Below are 25,088 nucleotides of genomic sequence, written 5' to 3' on the forward strand. Positions count from 1 at the left end.
AAGCACACTGCACACAGAGTTAGATTCTGCACGTCTCAGCCTGTTTCCCGTCTAAAAAGCGGGAATAACACGTTCCAGGCACCTAACCACACTCAGAGTCAGTGCCCGCCCGCCCCATCTTTATCGCCCCTCCCCAAACTGTCGGGCTCTGACTGTTTACGTCTCTTCTGACAGTTTTTAGTTCTACCAGACATATTCCTTTGAGCATAAGCTCCCCAGATGTTTCGGGAAAAGCACACGTATCTCGATCCAAAGAACCGTTAATGCTGTGATGGCCCCCATTTAATAAGTGCAGAAGCTAAGGTCAGAGATGAAGCACCCCGCATGGCCACTAAATGGTGCAGGGCAGATTCAAACCCACTTCTCAAAAGCCTGCCCTCTTAGCAACACGCTTTGCTGCCTGTGAGGAGCGACACGGAGGCTGAGGGACGCAGCCCACGTTGCCCTCGGCCAGGTCAGAGCTGCGGGGCTGGCCACCGACGGAGGCACAGTCTCCTCTCCACAGACCTGCCTCCACACGCGCCGACGCTCCCACCTCAGCTCCAGGCACCGATCTAAATAAATGGCCATGTCTGCATCTCTGCCTCTGGTGTCTGGTACTTTTTTCCCCAACGCCATTAGGATGTTCACGGATCTTCACTAAAGTCTACGAGATTCTTATCAAGTATGAGGGCTAAGAAAATGTTTACTGTCCACAAGAAGTGCTTCATTTTATTAGAAAATGAAAGCTATGCAACCCACCACGGTTCCCCTGTGCTTCCGCTACCAAGATCCAAGCGTGCGTTCCACAGAAGAACCTGCCCTGGTCTCCCGGGCGCAGGCCAGCTGAGAAGCATGTGTACACAGCCCTGTGCGGCCGGCCCTCTGGGGCCTGGGCTCCTGCTCTGTCAACGGGGACCACGACCCCACCCCGAGGGTTATGCTGAGTACCAGACTCAACATAGACGGGACACCCCCAGGACCTGCCCAGGGAGACAGTACCGGTGCCCCTTCACCCTTTCTTCTCCATCCTCTTCTTTTCTTCTTCTCCTTTTTCTGCCCGCCCTACCCCTCTCCCCCATCATATGGCCCTCGATTTTTTTGGGGGGTATGCATTTATCCATAATTATTGAATATTAACCTATAAATACTCTATAATCCAGTTTAAAATCCTCAAATTTAAACAAATTTATACCAAGGCTTTGATTTAGCTTGTGCTACATCATTTTTAAAATTTGTAGCTTTATTTTATTATAAAAAGCTGGTACTCATATACATAAATGAATAAGAACTCAAAATTCATCATACATTTACTTCACTTTTTAGCTTGACCTTCTAGTAAATCTTTAGCGTCACTGATTTTGGCTGCTATATAAGGAGATCCTCCCTTGTCTGGGTGATTTAAAAGCACAACTCATCGATGAGCATCTCTTATTTTTCCTTTATTAGCAGTAGGGCTTATACCTAGTATTAATGCTGCTTCCCGCTTTATCATTTGGGGTTCAAACCCACCTCTGTAACAGACACCACTGAAGCCAGATTTCCGTAGACTTTGAAAAACTTGTTTTACTTGAGGCTCCATATGCTTCATGGCTTGCAAAGCGTAACGGCCTACAACTCCTGCGGCAGCAATGATCAGTCCAATTGCTACCACTGTACTGGCCATGGTTCCCGCTGGGCTCCTGGGCGCCACCTGGAGCGCGGCTCATGCCAGCCCGCCCGCCAACTCTACACCTCAACCACAAAGCCGGCCCTAGATCTCTGAACTCTTGTTCTAATGAATCTGTGTTTACACATAATATGCTTCTTTCCCATAAAGTGCCTCAAATCTTTTTAGAAGTATACGTAGCTTAAGTACACAACAGCCATCATCTAGAGGTGGAAGGAAATTTCAGAGCTATTCCATAATGGACACAGAAGTGGGAGATAAGGTGGTACAATCACCCTCCAAAAATAAAGCCAAAGAGAACCCACAGAATGAATGATGCGAGCCATCTGTGGCCATCTTTCCAGGAAATAGCTCACTCTGATCTCACAGAAGAGTCGAAGCAAAACACCCAAGGAATGTAAGGTAGGCTGTAATCTAACTATAATACATTTGGGAAATAGTTCTGCTGACTGCTTACTGAAGAATGTTAAGAAGAATGCCAGATGCGTCCGTCAGGATCCGATTTCTAGAATTCAGACAACGGACAAGCTTTTAAACAGAGGCTTCACCGTCAATCGTTAACTCGGTACCAAGCCGTTAACTAGGCAACTGAAAGGGCACAGAGAAAACTCCAAGGTATCAGGCAGGCAGCAAGTGCAGAGAGCAGCCACCACCCCTGGGCTGGAGGGAACCAAGGGAAGAAGTGGAATCAGTGAGCCTTACAAACTCAGAGGAAGGGCCTGAGGCCGCCATGAGAAGGGGATCTGCTCAGCTGGTGCTGGGGTCTCTAGGATGGCGACGAGGCTGTTTCTGTCTGTGCTGGGAGGAGGGCACAGCGGGTTCTCCGTGGCAGCTGGGGGGGGGGGGGCGTGTCCCCGGAGGCTGCTCCAGAGCGGGGAGCAGAGAGGAGGGACCAAGCCCCTTCCCTGCCTACCACCCGGGTGGTGCTGGGACCGCCCGTCCCGGAGGGCACAAACGTGCTGTGCAGAGTCCTAGCTCCGGCAGCACAGAGCGGAGTCTAGAAGGATTTGGAGCTGAGACAACAGTTTAACAAGCTACGCACTGGGTTTTTGAAAAATGAATCTCCATCAGCACCCTAGGGAGAGGGTATTGATTCTATGCACCGAAACATCCCCAGAATGAAGGCCGATCCAGCTTCCATTGAGGGAGGGGAAACATGCTTAGGAGAACAGCTGCTCGCCCAGAGGCGCTGGTTTCCTGAGCACAGCATCCCGGAGCCCTCTCCCCCAGGCTCCGCTCCCATCAGCAATTCATGGCCGAGCATCCTTATTTACCAACAGTTTACAATACTGGCTCATGAAACTCCAGGCTTTGATTGATAACCTTCTACATGAACTAATACCATCTAGTTTCCAAACCTATGAAACCCAGAGACCCAGGGTGATTCTCTCTCTAAGTTCTGTCTGAAACAGCTCGCTGGACTCTCTTTACCCACTGGAAAACTGACCAGTGGGTAAAGAGAAGTCTTTAGAAGAAAATAATCACGTGAGCCTCGACTGTTTCTACAAATGTGTTACATACACACAATGGTACAGAAGTAAAGAAAACAGACACAGAACTCCAACTTCCCCCTGGAAAACCTACTTCGACATTTGTAAATTCTGTGCAGTTTATTATCCTCCAACAGAGGGATAAGCCCAAGTCCAGGGACGTCAGAAACCTCGGAAGCACGGGGGCTCCACACGCCCCCCTCACATCCAGCCCACACCACCTGATCCTTCCCGAGCGAGGGTCTCGGCTACTGGGCAAAGGACCCCGCTGGACAGCCTCTACTTTCACTCAAGGGGGCACATGCAGGGCTGTGCGGGGAGCAGACGGGGCGCTGAGCGTCTCCCACCGACCCCAGGTCAGACTGGAAGGGATGGCTGTGTTCATTTCCCCTGAGGGGCTCGTAGGACACTGACAATCATCCTCCTCTAATCATGAGAAAGCTCCCAGTGCTTCCTTCCAATCAGCTGCTACTTGATCCAGAGTTTTCCTTGAGAGTTACATCCACGTGGCCACTGACCCTCACACGTGGGGTCACACCTCCCCCTGAGAACAACGATGAAAACAAAGGAACCCCAGACTAAAATAAGACAGGAAAATAAAACCCAAGATTACTCCACCACCGGACACCTCAAGCCACTCCGACAGTCATTCAGTCCAGTCAGGAAGCTGTAGTTTCTTTAAGCTCCAGACTGTCATTTTCGTATCCGTTGTTCGTTATTTTTATTGTAAACAGTAAGCTTCTCGGAGCTTCCTGAATAACTGCTTATGACAAGAGCACCACTCGGTAATCCAACGGACACTTCACTGTATGCCCATCAATATTCATCCCTGAATATAAAAGCAAGCACCCAAGTTTTCCAAAAGAAAGACCAAACTCAAGCTCAAAGCCTACGAAATAGGCCAAATACATAAGTGAGGACTCCATGAGTTTTCTTTTTCCCCCCTCTGGCCGAGTGGCATGCGGGATCTTAGTTCCCCAACCAGGGATCGAATCCATGTCCCTTACAGTGGAAGGGTGGAGTCTTAACCACTGGACCACCAGGGAAGTCCCTGGACTCCATAAGTTTTTTTTTTTTTTTGCGGTATGCGGGCCTCTCACTGCTGCGGCCTCTCCCGCTGCGGAGCACAGGCTCCGGACGCGCAGGCCCAGTGGCCATGGCTCACGGGCTTAGTTGCTCCGCGGCATGTGGGATCTTCCCGGACCAGGGCACGAACCCGTGTCTCCTGCATCGGCAGGCGGATTCTCAACCACTGCGCCACCAGGGAAGCCCCTCCATAAGTTTTTAAAAACACACTTCAGCTCAAGAGCCGACGTTGTGATTTAACTGGTCTGGGGTAGGTTCTAGGCATCTGTATTTTTAAAATCTCCCTAGGTGTTCCTAACATGTGGCCAGATTGAAAACCACTGGTCTACAGTGTGAACTGGGGGGAGTGGGGTGCAGCACCCAGGCTGGGTGGGGGAAGGGGGGTAAAAGGATGAAAGATACAAGCTGCAAGGAAAACCTACGCAGACCCAGGGGAGAAGGACAGAGGCGAGAAGAGAGAAGGTGACAGCAGCCGGTCTGAGGCTCCTGCAGTCCTTGAGATTTCACTTTAATGCAGCAATGTGAGTGCAATCAACAGGCAAAGTCCTTCACCCTGCAGTTTTCATATGTGAAATTCAGTAATTAGGGCTGGTCGTGAGATGAGACAGCTCTTAAAGTATGAACCCTAAGCACGCCCTAACAGGCGGGTTCCCTGCTCCCCGGGGTCGTGTGTGCTGGGTTCGAAGGGGCTGTGTGTCCAGCACGTGAAAGAAGAGCGCGGAAGCCAGGACCCCGCTGCGGGCCTCCACCTGCACCTCTGCCGGCACCTTCCCAGGTGAAACACGTGGCTCCCTGGGATGGAAGAAAACGTGCTGACCTCCACAAAACAACTTTGCATTTCTAACGAACTTTGCCGTGTACACCTTTTTTGGCCAGGAAGAAGCAAAGAGGCATGCACACGTAGGCATCTGTGTGCACACGTGTACGTGTCTCTACTTGCAGACATAAAACGACTTTCCAGCAGCTGAGCTAAGGTGTGAGCACACGCGCGCGCACACACACACACACACACACACCCGCTCCTCTGCACACACACAATGTACGGGAACACTTTCTACCGATGGGCAAAGGGTTAAGAGGCAACACCTCACCTAATCCTGGTAACAGCCCCGTGAAGTAGGCCCTGCTCCTGTCTCCACCTCGCAGACAGGGTGACAAGGGCACCTGTGTGAGGACACAGCAGGAAGGAGGGCTGAGACTGGATCCAGGGGGATCCAGGGGACAGGCGCCCTCCGCCCCCTCCCCCAGGGCGCACTCAGTGTCCCGCAGGCACCACAGCAGGGCAGACACACAGCTGGGAAGTCAGGGCTGTGCCCTGAGCAGCTGTTATTAATGACAAGTTATGACCCGCTCCAAGAGGTCCCGCCCAGAGAGCCAGGCTACAACTGAATCCTTGTCGCTGCAAAAGTTCTGTGCTGTATGTGGGTGAAACAAAGGAGGAGGAACAAGGGGTGAAAAGGAAAATAAATCTCCCGAGCACACAGAGAAACCCGCTCATTTTACAGCTCTTTTCCTCCTCGGCCGATAAAGAACACACACCCCCCCCCCGGCCGCAAAAAATGTGAGAGAAAGCCTGATGTCCAAAGGGTGAGCTGTCCTGCTGTAGGAAGTCTTCCCCTCCTATGCTGCCCTCCTCCCGTCTCTCTCCCCTGGACCTATGCGTTTTTCCAACCCGCATGAACACCACCAAAGAACTGGGAGAATACCTAGGAGGAACCCTGCTCATTCTTAGAGGCCGAGCTAACCACTTCCGAGCGCAGGGCAGTCACGCTGCTGCATCACTAGCCGCCATCATCCCCTCTCGCTAAATTCTCGTTCCTATGACGCCAGATGCCATCGGCTCATAGGACTCCGTGCCCCCCTCTCCAAATAACCAAGGGCACAATTTTCTCAGTTCCTCCTCTCGCATCCTCAGAACGCCAAGTCCCAGGATAAATCCTATCACTGGTTCTCCACAGTCCTCGAAGGTGGACAAATCTCGCCGGTCCCTCGGCACGTGTCTTGGCGGCACCCGCGTTCCTCCCTCAATTTGGGAGGCTGGCTTCAGACCCTTCACAGGTCGCTTGCAGCGTTCCAACAGATGCTACCGAAGGGCCCGCTGCCTTCCTCAAATGACTTCAGGGGCTCTGCCTCAAGTGCGGACTGGGTGCCCACCCCCATGGGTTCCAAGTGTCTCCTAGAGGTGCCCCAACATTTCACAGACACAAATCCACCTCCATCCTGTCTGTCCGACGTCCCTGCAGCTCCAAGCCCCTACGCCAGCGGCCAGCAGTATATCCACAGTTTTACAAAGCGCTCGTCCAAGGCACAGAGCGTTAAAACGACGAGCCAGGGGTCGCTCGAACACTCAGGGATGTAATGAATACAAGAACATCAGATGCCTAACCCCCAGTCTGGCGGTCTGTCCCCACACAGGCACGCCAGGCTGCTCCGAACCCACTGTGACCAGGTGTCTGTCCAGAGATGACCATCTAAACGTAGAAGTGTTTTACGATGATGAATCGGTGGAAGGAGGGTTAACCATGAAAAACTCTTTTCTAAACACAGCTGGAAGGGACTGAGCTGCTTAATCACAATTTAAATCCTATCACCCGTGACCTCTCTCCTGTCCCCCAAGTCCCTGCACAGCCCTCCATCCTCAGACAAGGTGAAGCAGCACCAACACCGATTAAAGGGCGATGATTTAAAAGCTTAACCTACAAATAGAGCCAGGCCCACGCAGCTGCAGCATCAACGCAGCGCCTCTGGAGGGCAAGGTGGACACTGTCCTTGTCTTCAGGTCCACATTCTCGCTGCAAGTGCAGAGAAGCCAGATCCGCACCCAGAAATGACGGCGACTCCCTACGCTGAGCACTTCTGCCGGACCACGGCTGTCAGGGACGGGAGGCTCGGTGTGAAAGCGGCACAGTGACTCTCTAACCCCAGGCTGTGACATCTGGCAGGAGCAAAGCCCAGGGGAGGGGGACAGCAGGGCCAGGACGTCTCACAACAGTGCAGAAGACCCTCTGCCGAGCCCAGGCTCGCGGCCCTTCTCACCACCACGACCCCACCAGTCTGAGCCTCATCTCGCTCACCAATATTACGGAACACCAACCAGAGCACCAACGATGTGCCAGGTGCCAGGCCACACCCAGGGAATATGGCGACATGCACGAATAAATCCCTAAATGCATACCATGCCCTGAGCACCCTCTGACCCTGTGTGGCCCTTGCCCACCAGGCTTCTATTCGCCGACCTGTTTGCTTTAGACTCCCCAAGCACACCAAGTTCATTCTGGCCCCAGGACGTCTGCACATGACGGTCTCCATGCCTGGACAGACTGCCACCACATCCTCATGGCTGGGTCCTTCTAGTCATGAGCTCTCCCCCAGGGGTGCCCTCCTCGGTCCTTTGTGATGAGTCTGTGAGCTCCCTTGGAGCTCCACATAGAGCTATCCAATGCTGCCTTGGTGGCCCCCAACCCTTACCCCTCCCAGAACGCACGTTCCCAGGCCCTCATCTGCCTCACTCCCCTGACCTCCCTGGGGCAGGTGCATCACGGCTGCTGATGAATCTTCGTGGGGAAGGAGAGCTGAAAGGGGAGGAGCTGAGCAGGTGCAGGCCCTCAAGACGCTCACAGGCTAGTGGGTGCAGATACTCAGCAGGCTGCCGAGTCCTGGGGGTCAACAGTGGTGCCTGGTGAGGGACCCAGAACGATGGGGGGCTGCGAGCCCTGCTGTCTGCTGGACCAGCAGGATCCCGGAGATGCAGACCCCCCAACCCATGTGCACCTGGCCCAACATCCGAGGGCTGGTGGAGCAGAGCTCAGGCCCACCCATGGCTCCAACATCCCGGGTCCCTAATTAGCACTTAAAAGTGCATGGTCTGGGGACGTCCCTGGTGGTGCAGTGGTTAAGAATACGCCTGCCGATGCAGGGGACACGGGTTCAAGCCCTGGTCCGGGAAGATCTCACATGCCGAGGAGCAACTAAGCCCGTGCGCCACAACTACTGAGCCTGCGCGCTAGAGCCCGCGAGCCACAACTACTGAGCCCACGTGCCACAATTACTGAAGCCCGCGTGCCTAGAGCCCGTGCTCCACAACAAGAGAAGCCACCGCAATGAGAAGCCCGCGCACTGCAACGAAGAGTAGCCCCCGCTCGCCGCAACTAGAGAAAGCCCGCGCACAGCAACGAAGACCCAACATGGCCAAAAAAATATATATATCTTTTTTTTTTTTTTTAAAGTGCATGGTCTGTGCATCTAGCCCCCTGACTGTCAGCTGGGGCCACGGCTAGGTTCCTAGGCTTTGTCCACTGTTTCTACATGTGCAGACCTCTGAAACCAGTACTCTCCTCACGGCTCCAACACTCCCTTCCCGGAATAAATAAGTAACCAAGAAAATACGGAGGGTACCAGAGCCAGACTGTCCCCCAGCTCAGCACTAAGGCGGAGGGGCATGGAACACGGGGATCCCATGCGGGGGCGGCTCTGAGGCCCCGGGAGGAGACTGCCCGCCGGCACATCTGCGAGCTGCAAAGGCAGGACTTGAAGCCAGACACCCATGAAACTACCATCCCCTCAGCTTGCTCCATCACGCCCATTGACCCATTAGGTCTGCTTTGCCCTCGGTGTCCCTGGGAACGTACACTGCACTCTGGCCAAGTACAGTCTCTCTCTTAAACGTGCCCCAAATGTGACATTTCTGGCCCCGCTCAGCACCACAGCTTCAACTTGAACAAAAACAGGGAGCTTCCCAGCTCCACGGCGATTCCACAGGCCCAAGAGCGGGAGGGAGAGCTTCCTTCCTCAGGGTTCTGCCCTGATTTACATCCTAGTCACCGATGCACACCCTGAAGCTGGGTGTCTGCCCCCAGCCAGGCCCCTGCTCCGCCAGAGGAGCCAAGCGTCGCCCCAGAAGCACCTGTGAGAGAGAAGAGTGAGTACACGCGCCAGTGAAAATAAAAGAAGCCCTCACTCAACTGCACCAGCATCGTCTCCCCCAACTCACTCATTTCCATCAACCCCCTTCTCACAGACAAAGACAGGAAGGGTAGCAGGCAGTAACGGAGGCATTTGCATCCGGGTCTGATGTCAGAGCCAGGCTCCTTGGATTATCATAACCAAACTCCAGGTTCTCACGTGGATTTCTCTCCTTGAAATCATCACACAGTGTATCTGTTAACCTGCAGTCTAGTTCTAAGTTGTCTTAATCAGAGCCATCAGAGAAATCACACGAACAGTGATCTGACTGACAGAACTAGACCTGGGCCCTCACAGGGGTGGCTCTGCGGTGTTGCCACGATTATTCATTTGTCTTCCACTTGTCACTCACCTACGGTTTCAAAAGCAAGCCAGAAACTGAACTCATGAAACTAAAAGAACGTTTGCTGATTAAAACCTTGTGGGAAATTTTCCAAATAACATGCTGTATTCAGATAATAACAGCTGAAGATACAGAAAAAAACCAATTGCTAATTAGTTTTTAAAAATTAATTACACAGCCACGAAGTGAAAAACCACGTCCCGGAACAATTTTCAAAGACAAGAGACTAAGGGGTAAAACTGGGAAATGATGTCCTGGGGGCGGGTGTGTGGGGGGGTGCCTCGAGAGGGTTCTGGCCCGCGGCTTCCTGTCTCTCCCTCCAGAGACCTGGGGTCCACTTGGCGTCCAGCTACCCTCTCTGGGGCTCGGTTTCCTCACTAGAGGGGCAAGGGCTGCAGGCCCCCTGGCCTCACCCTCGTTCCAGGGCAAAAGCCCCGGGCAAGGTCCACACAGGTGGAGGTGCTTCCTGGGAAAGGAGGCTCTTGGCTTAAACACGGCCGAGCAGGGCTGGCTCAGTGAGCACAGATGCCCTGGGTTGGTGACGCCAACCACAGGATGGCCCGGCCAGCCGGGGGCACCAGCCCCTCCTGCCCCAACGCCAGGAGACCTCACATCCACACTTATGCCATGGGTACCGGGCCCTGCTCTGATTTATTCCCCATTGAAAAATGTGAGGAGATGGGTACAGGAGGAAACCGAGGCGCAGGCGGCTTGAGTAACTTGCCTGAGTTCACAGAGCCAACTAGAGAAGCCAAATTCAAACCCAGGCGGCGGCCCCTGGGCGACGCATCCTGTGGGCCCCTTCGGCCTCATCGCCTGAGCCAGCCACCCACCCGGCAGCATTGCCCTGGGCTCTTCCCAGAAGACCCCTGCGCCCGAGCCAGAAGCCAGCTGGACGGTCTCCGAACGCCCGGCGTGGGTGCGCTGAGCTGCCCCTCAGCACCCGGGGGCGCCTAGGGCATTGGACTCACCGCGCAGCAGCCCCCGCCTCCCGGTAGAAACCTCAGCTAAACCCTCCCAGGTGCAGGAAAGCTGGACTTTCAAACACCCCTGGCAGCGGGAAGGAGCGCTAGGTCATCAGGAATCAGGAAGTCCCTCTGGGACGAGATGCCACCACACCCTCTCCACTGGTGACCCAGAAAAACTCTTTAAGCTAAAAATTATACCTCAAGTGCAAACACTTACATGCCCCGTTGGATTCACTCCCCAGGGATGGGATACTTCACCTACATTCCTTTTCTTTTGAAAACAAGAGAGTCACATCTTGATGCAGACTGGCCTGGGGCCTTGTAACTCACCAAGCGTAGACAGAGGACAAGCCTCAGCAGGCCTCTGCACAGGGAGGTTCTCGGGAGGCCTCATCTGCCCCCGCGGGCCAGTCCCCGAGGCCCGGATGGCCAGTCTGGGTGGCCTTTCCTGCCACCCAGCCTCAGACCCACAGCTCAGACCACCCAAGAACAGCTCGGCTGGCTCCTGCCATCAGCACTTTGCAATATAAAGGTTAAGGAGTGATCACTGGCCCAGGTAATCAGCACCTTCCAGGCTGAAGTGGCAGCTCTGCATCAGCAAGAGAGACACCTGCCATTCGTAGGCCGATGGTGACTCGGGACTGCAGTTCCGAGACCAGGACGGCCGCAGCGACTTTCTCCAGGGCCGAACCTTTGGCAGTTTGGGAAACGTTAACATTCCGGCCCGGTTAACTCACTTCGTTGTACAGCAGAAACTAACACATCATTCATTGTAAAGCAATTCTACTCCAATAAAGATGTTAAAAAAAACCATTCCAGCCCCAACCCTGCTGCCACGTGACCGGTGGGGCAAGTTCAGAACCTCGGGGCCCGCAGGACACTGCAGTGAGAGTGCAGAGGGCCGGGAGGAGAGAGACGGGTGAGCAGCAGCTCCAAAGTGCTTCAGGTGTCTCGGCGATGGCGCTGCTATAAGTTTGCAGCACCAGGAATTTACACCTTACAGAAAACATGCAGCACTGTATATCTGCCAAAAACCTCTTATTTACAAATACAGTGTCACATTAATATCCTGTTGGGGAAACAGAAAGGAATAATATATATTTATCAAAGGTCTCCCACTGTGGCTTCCCAAATCATCCACAGCCCGAATGGCTCATGTATGACAGCAGGCAAACTGCCTGCAATGTGTGAATGTACAGGCGTGTGTGTTCTGCCCTCCGGATGCCTGTCACCCGAGAAGCAGTCGGCAACGTAATAAAACATCCACACCGGGCTTCCCTGGCGGCGCAGTGGTTGCGAGTCCGCCTGCCGATGCAGGGGACGTGGGTTCGTGCCCCGGTCCGGGAGGATCCCACGTGCCGCGGAGCGGCTAGGCCCATGGGCCATGGTCACTGAGCCTGCGCGTCCGGAGCCCGTGTCCGCAACGGGAGAGGCCGCAACGGTGAGAGGCCCACGTAGCACAAAAAAACATCCACACCAAACGCTGCTGTGCGACAGGGTCTCTGGGCCACTCAAGCAGTCTGGTCAAAAGTAAGCAATCTGACAAACTACCTAAACTGCTACTCTACCATCAAAAGGTTCACAAGAAGTAGCAATTCCCAAAGAATTTAGGTAATTCTTAGAGAAGAAACAGTACCAAATGTAAGAATATTTTCCTGGTGATACAGATGACAATTCAGGATCTTAGGCCACCTCTGAAGTATCCTTTTAAAAGAATCATCGCTGGATATTCCTAAATTACAGAAGATATAGAGACTGGTGTATGTTTTTACTGACTGTGATATTTTGATTTATGACAAATATATATTTGGTCATTCAGATGACCAAAATATATTTCTCCTATGTGTATTTGGTCTTTGTCCCTGGTTCTGGCTTGCAGCTCCCAAAACCCTTGGAATTTCCTGAACTGTAAGAGCCACAGGAGTCTCTTTTGTTCTACTTGGTCTCTTGTCCTCTGAGCCACAAAGGTGACATGGGTGTCTTGTCATTCACAAGCCTCTTTCCACCACTACTGGGTTTATGTCAAGGAGGTTTTTGGAAGCACCCATGGATGGGGGCTGGTTGCCAGGGGAACCAATCACAGAGGAGTGCAACTTTCAGTCCCGCCCCCTGATTTCCTGGGAGGAGAGGGGTTGGAGGTTGACTCAATCACCAATGGCCTATGACTTAATCAATCATGCCTATGGAGTGAAGCCTCCGTAAACACTCAAAAGGCCGGGTTCAGAGAGCTTCCAGGTTGGGGGAGCAGAACACGTCCATGTGCCACCATGCTGGACCCCCAGCACCACGAGGTACCTCAAGCTGCCGTGTGTCTCTTCATCTGACTGTTAATTTGTATCCTTGAAGATCCTTTGTAACAATTCAGAACTCTAATAAATAAACTGGTTTCCTGAATTCCCTGGGCCACGCTAGGAACCCAAAGAGGGGTTCATGGGAACCTCTGACAGCCTGTTGGTCAGAAGTACAGGTGGCCACCGGCGCTTGCGAAGGACATCTGAAGGGGCGGGAGAGGGCGGGGGGGCAGGCTTGTAGGACTGAGCCCTTAACCTGTGGGACCTGATGTATCTCCAGGTGGATAGTGTCAGAACTGGCTTGAACTGCAGGACACTCAGCTGGTGTCTGAGCACCGACTGGTTGTGTAGGGAAAGCCTCCAGCCCCACCACACACACACACACACACACACACGCACACACACACACAGACACACAGAGACACAGACACATACTCACAGACACACACACAGAGACACACACAGACACACACAGACACACACAGAGACACACACACAGAGAGACACACAGAGAGACACACACAGACACACACAAAGACACACAGACACACACACACACAAAGACACACACAGACACAGAGACAGACACAGACACACACAATGACACACACACACACAGACACACACACAAAGACACACACAGAGAGACACACAAAGACAGACACACAAAGACAGACACACAGACACACACAAAGACACACACACACACACAAAGACACACACACACACACACACACACACTGGAAATTGGGAGTAGAAACCTTTCACTGACCATATTACAAAGCCTTAAATTTGCTTTTTAAAAAAATACTAGTTTTCTGCTGCTTTGCTAATTTAAGCTACATACGTCTATAAAATTTTTAAACTTTTTAAATAAAATTTTCAGGCAGGGCTTCCCTGGTGGCGCAGTGGTTGAGAGTCCGCCTGCCTATGCAGGGGACGCGGGTTCGTGCCCCAGTCCGGGAAGATCCCACGTGCCGCGAGCGGCTGGGCCCGTGAGCCATGACCGCTGAGCCTGCGCGTCCGGAGCCTACGCTCCGCAACGGGAGAGGCCACAACAGTGAGAGGCCCGCGTACCACACACAAAAAAAAAAAAAAAAAAAAAAAAAAAAAATTTTCAGGCAAAAATAAAACAGTGCGATGAACTCCAGGTGCCCATCAGTCATTCAACAACACACTCGGCCAATCCCGTTCCCTCATCATTTTCGCACAGGCTTGGCGTCACTGCGTCATCCATAAATACGTCAGTTTGTATCTACTGGGTTGGCCAAAAAGTTCATTTGGGTTTTTCCGTCCCATCTTATGGAAAAACCTGAAGAAACTTTTTGGCCAATCAATACAAAAGATAAGGATTTTTCAAAAACATAAGCATAAGGCCATTACTGTCACTAAATAAAATTAATAATAATGCCTTAAATTTCATCTATTATCCAGTCCCTAGTCAACTTACCCCTAATTATTATATTTTTAGATCTTTCTTCTAGTTGGTCTGGTCAGTGACCATGAGCTCCTTGAAGGGTGGCAGAGCACCGTGTTCACTTCTGCAGATCCCAGCACACTCAACAGGGCAACCTGTAGCCAGAAAATGCTTAAAAACCTTCTGAAACAGGTTCACACTCATCAGCTGCTAATCTCTTAAAAATATAAACCAGGAAGTCCTTCTGTTTACATGGATTCTGGGGACTGGGAGTGAACAGATGCGAATGTACACATTCTGATGAGGCTACCATTTCCCTTTATCAAGGCCAGGGGGCCTGGAGCTGGGATCTCAGAGAAGGAAGTAACTGACACTTGAGAAAAAGAAAGACCCTAACTCACGAATTCTAAGATGCACTTGTATTTTTTCACAGTTTGACATACAACTGGGGTGCAGCTCGTGACACCTTCCGATGCCAAGGCCAGGTCGGGGCCGTGACGCACCGTCACGACCAGCACCAGCTCAAACACAAAACACACCAGCAGCAGAGTCTGCGGGACGCATGTCGGTGCCTTGGAAGAAAGTCCCAGAAGCGACACTAAAGCACTAGTAATCCCCAGACAGCAAATCCAGTGGGACAGAAGTGGACGGTGAATTGGGGAGCTGGGCAAAATACTCAAAAGAGCCAAAAGTTGGCCAACTCTATATAATGCCAAGCGATGGCGAGAGCCCAGAACCCAGGGCTCGTAGGAAGTGCTGTGTCCACCAAAAAGCTTGGTGGCACAGGGGAAGGAAGACTTTGTCTCAGGAAAATAGCCACTAACATCTCTGAGGCAAAAAGCAGACACTCAAAAATTTTAAGGAACATGCTACCCGATATATTTCACGTATATTTTCCTTTTTATCTATGCCCAAGAGTGATAAATGGAAAAATCAGTCTAATTAACTCTAAAAGAGCTCTTTAAATAAGTAGAAAGTAAAAACATTGATAAGAAACCACTGCATCACAGTTCAACACTGTTCTTTCTTTCCTAGTGGTACATAAAATGATGGTTTACAAATAATGGCATCTTATATTTGACGGAAAAGGGTATATTCCAGACACAGGGGGACATCAGTGATCATCAAAAGTGAGATAGGAAGAAAAACAGGTGTATCACTTACTGCACAGAGGAACTGGGGCGGGGTGGGGGGGGAAGGAAAGGAGGAAGGGGACAAGCCTTGAAGGTCACAGAGCAAGAGCTAAGGGTCTTGGTCAATGGGGAAGCCCTTGAGGCAGGACCCTTTACTTTGCATCAGCTCCTATGCTCCCGCAGGGTGACTCATGTGAAGTGTGTCCCCCTTCTGGAGCAGCACCCTTTCAGGAAGAGATGCGCTCCCTTTCTAGACTGGCCCCTGAAGCAGAGACAAAGAAACCTCCAAGGGCTCCCGAGTCTGAGGCCTTTAAAATGACCTTTTGGGCTTCCCTGGTGGCGCAGTGGTTGGGAGTCCACCTGCCGATGCAGGGGATACGGGTTCGTGCCCCAGTCCGGGAAGATCCCACATGCCGCGGAGCGGCTGGACCCGTGAGCCATGGCTGCTGAGCCTGCGCGTCTGGAGCCTGTGCTCCGCAACGGGAGAGGCCACAGCAGTGAGAGGCCCGCGTACCAAAAAATAAATAAATAAATAAAAATAATAAAATAAAATGACCTTTCCTCCGCAGCCACATCCACGTTCTGGTTTCTTATCCAGAAACACGCTGGAGGCACGGCACACACCACGCCCCAATAAGGCATCTGATGGCCCCTCACAAATGCCAGAGGCTACTATGAAAAGCAGCTGGATGTTCGCCCTTGAGAACCAGGAGGACCTGGGATTTCCCACCGTCCCACTCCCTAGAGGGGCTGTGGGCAACGAAGTCACACGTCCATTTTACTTCCCACAAATATGACAAATCGCAGTGCTTCACCACGACCCCATTGCCAAGGACAACCTCTCCAGAACCCAGGGACCGGGCAGGCCCCTGACTTCCGGTTTCCTGCAGATGAGAAACCCACAAGTCCCATCATCACAGCAACTCGCCGAGACGCCATCCTAGTGGGGACCAACGGGACTTATCAGTAAATGGTGTTGTGTGCGTGCGGAAAGCACTCTACAAACGAGCCACGCGACTGAACGGTGTGCCTGACAGTGAACAGGGTACGGATCGGCGCCCAGTCCAGCCCGGCCCTGCAGAGATCAGCTCAGAAATCACACCACGAACCACGAGACTGTTCCGCAAGCACATTCCACAAAGTCAAGCAGCAAATGAACCTGCGGCACCTAAAGCAGTCCCGGGCCCCAGGTGGGAGCGGGCGGCCTGGGGGTGTGCATCCCGCGTTATAAACCAGGATGAGAACGCTCCTCGCCCAGGACTCCGTGTGGAGCAAGAATGGAAGACCCCACGTTGCCACGGGATGGAGGAAACTCCACCACTGGGAGACCAGAGGCAACAGACTCCCGGAAAGAAAAGCGGCTCATTTATTTAGCAAAGGAAACCAAGGAACAAAGAGAGCACCCAACAGGCTGGACGCCCTGAAGCCGGCGGCTGCACCCGGGCAAAGTGAGCCAGGGACTCACCTGCTCTGGGTCTCGGCTCCAACCTACTCAACCCGCACCTCCCCACGGCACCTATGGGCCCTGCACTCACTGCAACCTCCCCCTTCCCTGTTCCTGACCCCTCCCGCCACCCACACTCAGCCCCTTCTCACATTACATCATTTACTACCTATGGTGCTTAGTCCAGCTGCGCCCAGGGTGAAAGCTCCCCCATGGGGGGGCCGAGATTCTATCTCTGTTCTATTCACTGCTGCCCCCTAAACACCAAGCAGTGCCTGGCACATAGTAGGTGCTCAATAATACTCACTGAAAGAACAAATGAAAGGGACCCCAGCCTGTTTGCATGTCTGCTCCTGCCAGGGGGCGGCTGAGGACTTCAGAACAGGCAGAGACCTGAGGACAAGAACACGTGAGACCTTTCACAGAGCACATGGTAAAAACGAAGAAAGGACCCTCCCACGAGAGGCTGGATGACTGTGTGGGCGCATCTGCTCCAGAACGCCTTCCGGGAATGTCCCACCACCATCAGCAGGACACGGGCACTGCCGGCGCACAGAAGGGGCACGGGAAGCCTGGGAAGCCAGAGCGAGCCCCATCCCACCCGCTGGCCGCCCAGACCACCTTGGGTGTGCCACCACTAGCTCTGCAACCTTGGGAAGGTGAATGAACCTTCCTGTGCTTCAGCCTTCATCAGTAAAATGAGAGGAATAAAAGGACCGCGACGAGGAGTCGATGAATTCGTATCTGCAAAGTATTAGGACCACGCCTGGCACACAGTGGAGGCTAACTGTGTTTATTAAGTTGAAACCCTTTCCAAGGGGTCCACCCCAGACCACACAGAGAGGCAGTGCGGCTCCATGAAGACGGCAGGAAACAAAAAGAAATCACACTTAACACTGACTACGGCAGCGCTTCTTAATTAAGTGAGGGTGACCCTGCCCGCTGGGGATACCCGGCAATGCCTGTAGACGATGTCGGTGGCTGCCACCGAGGTGGGCGGTACCCCTAGCATCCAGTGGAAGCTGCTAAATGGCCACAGCGCACAGGGCAGCACCTCCGGCCCCCAAAACAAACATTACCCGGCTCAAAATGTTAACTGTGTGGAGGTTGAGAGGCCCTGAGCTAGAGTGACTGCTGCCTCCCCAAGCACCCTCGTCCCTGCCAAAACGCTGGTCATGATTTGGGCTCTGGGAATTCAGCGACTCTATCCCCAGCTGTCCAGGCCATTCCTCTTCCCAAAGAGTCAGCAGGCAGGACCAGGTGGCCAGCAGGAGGGGCCTGGGAGGCCAGGGCGGGCAGCCCAAGGGCAGGCTGAGCCGCGGGTGACCAGGCAGCCCCCGTAAGAGCCGTGGCAAGGGGCACAGGACTCCCAAAGCCGAGGAAAGCTATTTAAATGTAAGGCCGGGAGTGAGATGCAATGTGACCATTTTTGGTTTTCTCAAATCCAGCCACGATGAATCACTGCCCTCTTCGTCCCAGCGTGCTAAGAAATCCAATCCGTGTACAAGACACATGCTTCCCGAGCCTACGATACCGGCCATGACTAAATGCGGGAATGCCAAGTGCCCCAGCCTGCCCCACAGGAGGCAGATGCCAGCAGGAGCCCAGACCTGCCCGCCTCAGGCAAGGGACGCAGAGGGTGCAGTGCCCCCCAGGGAAGGACTTGTTGGCTCCTCGAGCCTATAAGGGAGGCTCTCACGACCAGACAGATAAACGGGAACCTCCACGCTGGGGCTTCCCCCGTAAGCTCAAGCACGTGGCCAGAGGTCAGAGCGTCCTCAGAGCTGTTAGTAAAGCAAGGTCAGGTTCTACGCGAGGGCGGGAGTGTCCATGGGAGGCTCGCACCACTGCACTTGGCGTAACTCTCCGCGGAGAAGGGCTCCTCGCCAGGCCCGGCCTGTGCCAGACCCCACCTGGGAGGTCTGCCTGTGGAAGTGCCAGGAGGTCCTCCAGAAGCAACCGCACTGTAGGGCAGCGTGGAGGCAAGGGCCCAAGGCCGCAGCCCTGGAACGAGGGTCCCTGGCGGCAGCACAGAGTCAAAGGTGGCCTCAAGGGGGAGGCCACCTTGCAGGTCACGGCAGTGGGACCAGGCCAACACGTGCTTCGAGTCGAGCAGCATCTCTACGGGAGCCACGCTCAGCGGGTCTAACCACCACTGCGGCATGGGCACGGAGGCCAGGTCCAGGAGGCCCTGCAGTGGGACTGAGAGCACGGAGCCGGGGTCCCAAGGGAAGGAGAGCAGAGCAGCTGAGGGCTGGGGGTCCCCAGAGAGTGGCGCTTATTGAACACCCGTGCGGCGTGCCTCTGGGCGTGTCTCCACCTGGACATCCGCCCGGCTTGTATGTCTCAGCATCACCCACGCAAGCAGAGCTTCCAGGACAGGGTCCACGAGGAGAAAAGTGGAAGGACCAAAAGGGGGCATGCGCTTGGCCAGGTTGGGCTGTTTTCTCACCGCATGATTGGTGCTGGGCCAGCTAGGAGACTTCACAGACTTCTCCCAGGAACACCTTGCCTCTTCCTGGATCTCGGCCAGAACCTCTGCAGCAGCTCCTGAGCACGCGCCCAGTGCTCGGCCTCTGCCCCGGGCAGCCTCGCCACGCCCCTCCTTCCGCTAAGCCAACAGCCGCTGGGCCTGCTGGAAGTTAGGCAGCGGAGCACTGCCCACTTCGAAATGCACATCTTCCCAAGGCGACTTCTCCCTCCCCAAAGATCTCAGAAACACGAATGGCAGGAACAAGAAATTATACACATGAAACTACATATGTATGCACGTATTCTCCCCGCTCCCCGTCCCATTGTTCTTCTGGCCTTCTCTCAAATACCTCTTCCTCTGACCCAAACAGGGGACCTACCACTTGCCAGGAGTTAGCGTGGGGAGAGTCACAGGGGGCCTGAAGCCTCCCCACACCACTGACAGCCCCCTGGGTGCCCCGGACTCCGCCCTGAGGTCTGCCGCAGCCCGGGCAAGCTGGCCCACTCGGCGCTGGGGGTGGGAGGCGGCAGGCTCTCCTTCGCTCTCACCAGAGGGCTGGGGGAGAGCCCATCATTTCTGTGCCATCGGTCACAGCCGGCTTCCACCATGTGTGAGCCCCGGAGGCAGCATGGCATCACGCCAGGAGAGCGAAACTTTTATTTTCTTTAGAGAAAAGGTTCTCATAGAGGGCCGTTTGTCAGCTTCTCTGGCTCTACAGTGGTTTTCCCTCAATACTGCGCTCCCGACCTCAACTTCAAACTCTCCTTTCAACTGGGATTTTTTTAACTGACTCTAGCTGGCAGGGTGTGGCCTGGGTCCCCTTTCCCAACCGCCACCCCCAGCAGACACATCCACAGATCTGCTGATGCCCACCAAAGCACATGGGTGATGAGAGCCACCTCCCCTCCCACCAGGAGGGGCAAGTCTTCGGGCAGAGGGCGACTGGGCACCCAGAGCCGGGAGGGAGTGGGGAGCAGGCCGGCCTCCTCACCGTGGGAGCCCCACTCAGGGACATGACCAGTGACACCCCCGTGGCTCACACAACCACCAAAGGAAGGCGTGTCCTGCACCCACTTTCCCGCTGGTGGTCCACTGACGGGAAGCCCGCTCTGACACCATGGCTGGGGACAAAAAGAGCCGGCAAGACGTCCAGGCCACTTCCCAAAAAGGCAGTTCTTGATGTCATGCTGCCGGCCCAAATGAACCAACCAAATCAATCTGGGAGGAATGGATGAGGAATTAAAAAAACAACTCCAGAGATCAAGAAGAAGACAGCTAAGAGTCGTAGCTCACTACATTTTCAAATAGCTATTTAGGCTTTCTTCCTTTCCCCCCAGCCCTCCAAACAGCATCTATTCCGCGCCTATTTGCCAACACCGCCTAATGGCAGTTCGTCTTTGGCTGCAAGAACGATCCCCACTATAAAGACGAGGAAACTGAGGGTCAGAGAGGTTCGGTACATTAGTCAAGGTCACTAAGCAGGAAGGAGCAGAGAGTTAGTCTTAATGTCAATAAACGGATTCACACCATTCCCCCTTAAGTGTCCACCGCCCAGCTCAAAACACATGAGTGCTTCCCTGTGGTCAGTCGAAGTAAGAGCCAGCAAGTCAGCTTGGCATCCGAGGCCCTCTATGATTTAGTCCCAAACTCCTCCAACTGTATCCTCCACGCATACCCATTCCAGCTAAGCAAGGCCCTCCACCGCCCCAAGAAGAGGCCCAGCCCGCTGTCCCAGAAGGCCTCCTGCCGGTCTCACCCAAAGGCCTCCAGCACCCCACTCATCAAGGAAGGGCGGGGGAGTAACCGGGCCCTGGCCGTGCCCCTCGGGAATGCTCTCCCTGCCTCCCAAGGGTGTGGGGTGGGAGCACAGACAAGGGGTCCTGGGCATCACACACTCTCTCTCAGGAGAGACCCCATTCTTCACACACTGGAAAACCCTTCCCTCTCCAACCTAAAGAGCCACACTTCACCCAGAGGCAGGTTTATTTCGACAGAAATCTCTTCCTCTCTCTGCAGCTCCATCCACTGCCAACATACCAAAGCCCAGGGGAGACTTCACATGATTAAAATTTTAAAGCATTTAAGATGCTCAGAGGAAAGGCATCCTTGAAGTGCAAATCATCAATTTAGGGGGAAAGAGCGAAATATGGGGGAGGGAAGGCTCTCTACCAATGTAAATAAAATATAATTTCAAACAATATTATGCATAAAATGATCGACCACACACCCTGAACTTCAGCGCTGAGTCCTGAGTAGGGCAGCACCTGCCCCTGTTGAGTTTATTAAATCTGCAGTGTGAGGTGAGTGGGCTAAGTTTTGCCAAATGGAGAATAACCATCCTAAGGGGAGTAATTTAACAGGAAGGGCACACAGTGACAATCCCCGGATGGGTGCTGAAGCAGCAGAAACTCTATAGTCAGGCTCCCATCAGACAAACAATCCCCCAAAGCCTAATACTGAAGCCTGGTACCCTGTGAAAAACATCAGGGCGAAGAGAAATCGGCTAAATATGGAATGAGAGCCTTGACTTGAACGGTATGAAACGAGAGAAGAAATGTAAGTCCAGTTACACCTAAAAAACTACAGCTAGTATTTAAATTCTGCCTTTACACGCATGCTACATTATCTTTTTTACGTCCGTACTTTACAAGCTAGAAAATCTATATATTTCCTTTTATCACGAGGATGAACTAAATTTGAAGAGACTTTCTGGTCTCTGAATCCATGGAAACAACTCAGGAGGAAGAAAGACTATGCAGTTTTATACTCTAGATTAGGAAATTCAGGACAGCAGATTCTACTGACCCCTCCGGAGTCAGTCTCAGGGCGGTTACTTTAATACCAGGGTCAACACTATGCTAACGAGTCTCCTCCAGTTTCAAAAGCTATTGCATGTACACGCCTCTTCCCCAACTGACAAATCGCCAATCCACGTAAAATTGTTCATTTCGCACACTGTTTTCCACGAGGTCTCTGTACCTTCCTGCTGCCAGCAGGCCACAAGGAGTTCTCGGATTTTTTTTTTTTTAAACTAAGGACCAAATGCAAGACCCCTCAAGAACCATCCACCAGCTGAAGCCCACCAGGGAGAAGCCAACCTCTCCAGATGCTAATGCCACCCTGTTGCTGTTTCCAATCACATGTGCTAATGAAAGCGGCAGACCAAGGAAAGGCAACACTAAGCACGGCTTATGTATTCGGTTTTCTTTCACATGAAAGGCAGGAAGCTCTGCCAGGTCTCACCAGCACACCAGGCTACGTGGACCTGCGAAGGCACAGTCTACTGGGAAGCAAAGCTTTTGAAATAATTCCAGTTTAACACGACCACGGTTTTCAAAGGGCTGCACTGCTTCCGCTGGGCGCACTGCTCTTTACCATTCAAGGATGAACGGAGACTTCATGCATGTGAACAACAGTTCCCTGGATTAAAATAGGGGAAAAAAAACAGGGCTAAGAGCACATGTCAGCTCAGAAATAAGCTAGGCCAATTCTGCACATGGAAAGACTTTTCATTTCTGCCCCTCTAGATAAAGCAAGCCCAAGAAATTTACCATGAATCTAACACCTTCAGCTAAGAATGAATGAAAGGAGGAAGGAAGGAAGGAAACCTCTGAAGCAGCTGAACCTCAGCTTTGACGTTTATGGTCTGACTTTAGAGCTAAAGTCTTTTCATCCAGCTACTCTGGCTAGCTTGTTCCAGGACACCATTCCCTGGTTCCTGCCCAACCCACGGTCCACCTCCACTAACTCAGAATTTCCTAGGTTTGCGGTGACGCTATAGGTCACAGCAGAGGGGTTACACCGTGTGGAGGCTGCTTTCAAAGTCTGGTTGCCACCAAACCCCACAAACACCGCTGGCGGCAAGTGCACAGCCCAGAGCCCTGCTCTCCCAGCGGGATCGCAGGGCCCCGGCGCCCTGGGCGCTCCATTTCCTCCCGAGGGCACCCGGCCGTCCATAGCGGCTCATGCGGTGCCCACGGCCCATCCCCTAGGCCCCCGGAGCCTGCCGAGAACACACACGGTAGAGGGACCACCCCGCGGAACGGGGGCGTGGGGCTGAGACAGGCGGGTGCCGGGGGCCGCGCGGGAGGGCCAGCCGAGTCGGGCGCGGGGGCCGGGAAGAGACGGTCGCGGGGTGTGGGTGGGTGGCCGGCCTCGTCCGGGGCGCAGGGGTGCGGGGGCCCTCCGCCTGCACCGCCGGGGAGGTCCGTTCCGTCGGGCGCGGGGCTGGCGGCGCCCCCGTCCCCAGAAGTACCGGGCCGAGACCCAGAACTGCCCCCTCCCCGCGGCGCGGCGACAAGGGGGAAGGGACACTGCAGCGGCTGGTATCAAAGGGCTGAAAAGAAACTTGGACTCCTGTCTCCCCAGGTACGTGACACGTCGCAAAGGCGGCCGCCTCTCGCCCTCCCCCCCCCCACCCGCTTTTGTGCTTCCCAACATCCCCACCCCCAAACGTCCCACCGCAGGGGACCGGGCTCCCGGCGGCCGGACGAAACTCAACTCAAATTACGTGGAGCAGAGAGCCGGGGCGGGGGGCGACAAGAAGCGTCGGCGGCCCCAGTCCCGGGGGCTGCGCCGGGTCGCCCTCTCCCGAACCAGGCGAGCGCAGAGGGGCCGGAGGCGCCCCCAGCCTCGGGGACACGGCCGGGAGGCCCGGAGCGGGTGGCCGGAGCGGAGGTCCGGGTGGAGAAGGGCAGGAGGAACCAGGAACCCCCATCGGTGCCCCGCGGCGCGGCCCGGGCGCGTGGGCGCCGGGGGTTCCGGGGCCGGGCCGCGGGCGGGCGCCCCACTCACCTTCCTGCCGGCGCCGCCGCCCGCGCCCGCGGCCAGCGCGGAGCCGCCCCCCGAGTACATGTAGTAGGCGATGCCCAGCACCCACAGCAAGGCGAAGCAAAGCAGCATCCGCGAGCGCCGCCGCATCCTCCCGACTCGACCGCCGGCCGCGGCCGCTGCTCGCGAGTCTGCCTGGGGCCGCGGCGGGCGCGGGCCGGGGAGGAGCGGAGGAAGGGGAAGGGCGCGGCGGCTCCTCCTCCGGCGCGGCTGGCGGCGAGGGCGGTGCGCGCCCGGCGCCCGAGCTCCGCCCCGGCCGGGAGCGCCGCGCCGCGCCCGAGCAGGAAGCGGCGGCCGCGGAGGCGGCGAGGGGGTCAGGGAGCAAAGGGCGACCAATCGGCGGCGGCTGCAGGGGCCCGGCGCGGGCGGAGGAGGGGATTACCGCGTCTCCACGGCGGCGGCGCGCCGGCCCCGCGGGGAGGGCCTCCGCCTGCCACCGCCCCGCCCCGCCCCGCCACCCCCGTGAGTGACAGGTGGCCGCCGGGCGCCCGCGGGGCGCGCGCACAAGTGCGCACACACACGGGCGCCGGCACCAGGGACCAGCGGTCGCCCCCACCAGGGACCAGCGGTCGCCCCTGCAGCCCGGCCGGGAGCGCCACTTCCTTGGTCCTCGGTCTTTGGGACCACGCCAGCACCCTGGCAGGCTCGCTCTTATTGGCCCACCGACCTGAGTTTTATGGTGCAAATCCCACTCCGGGACCCGACTTGGCTGCTGCTCGCTGCAGTTTTCTTACTAATCTTGCAGCAGAACATCCGTGATCCCCAGGTGTCCATTTTATTTATTTATTTAGGCAGAGGTAGCGGCCTGGAGGCAGAAACCGAGAGGTGATTTTTCATGGGAGCACGTTTCCGGGGATGAACGGAGTGCTGAATAGCAGGATTTTCTTTTTTGTTTTTAAGCAAACACGAAATGAGGAAGAAGGAAGGCAATATATTCTTTTTAATTTTTTTCTTTGTGACTGGTTGCTGTATTAAAAGAAGAAAGAAGAGGCAGCACACGAAA

General features: G+C 54.6%; 1 protein-coding gene and 1 pseudogene across 1 annotated transcript in view; both read right to left on the reverse strand.

Annotated features, from left to right (window-relative positions):
- GALNT2 (polypeptide N-acetylgalactosaminyltransferase 2) overlaps positions 1-24,291 on the reverse strand; it is a 179,043-nt gene extending 154,752 nt beyond the window's left edge. The window contains exon 1 of the mRNA XM_059053324.2: positions 24,050-24,291. Within this exon, the coding sequence (XP_058909307.1) occupies positions 24,050-24,175 (126 nt within the window). The 5' untranslated portion in view covers positions 24,176-24,291. The remainder of the gene's footprint in view (positions 1-24,049) is intronic.
- Positions 1,295-1,660, reverse strand: LOC131750632 (mitochondrial import inner membrane translocase subunit TIM14 pseudogene; annotated as a pseudogene).
- Positions 24,292-25,088: the final 797 nt, after the last annotated feature.

This window comes from Kogia breviceps, chromosome 2 (genome assembly GCF_026419965.1).
Source record: "Kogia breviceps isolate mKogBre1 chromosome 2, mKogBre1 haplotype 1, whole genome shotgun sequence".
In the NCBI taxonomy this organism is placed as follows: Eukaryota; Metazoa; Chordata; class Mammalia; order Artiodactyla; family Physeteridae; genus Kogia; species Kogia breviceps.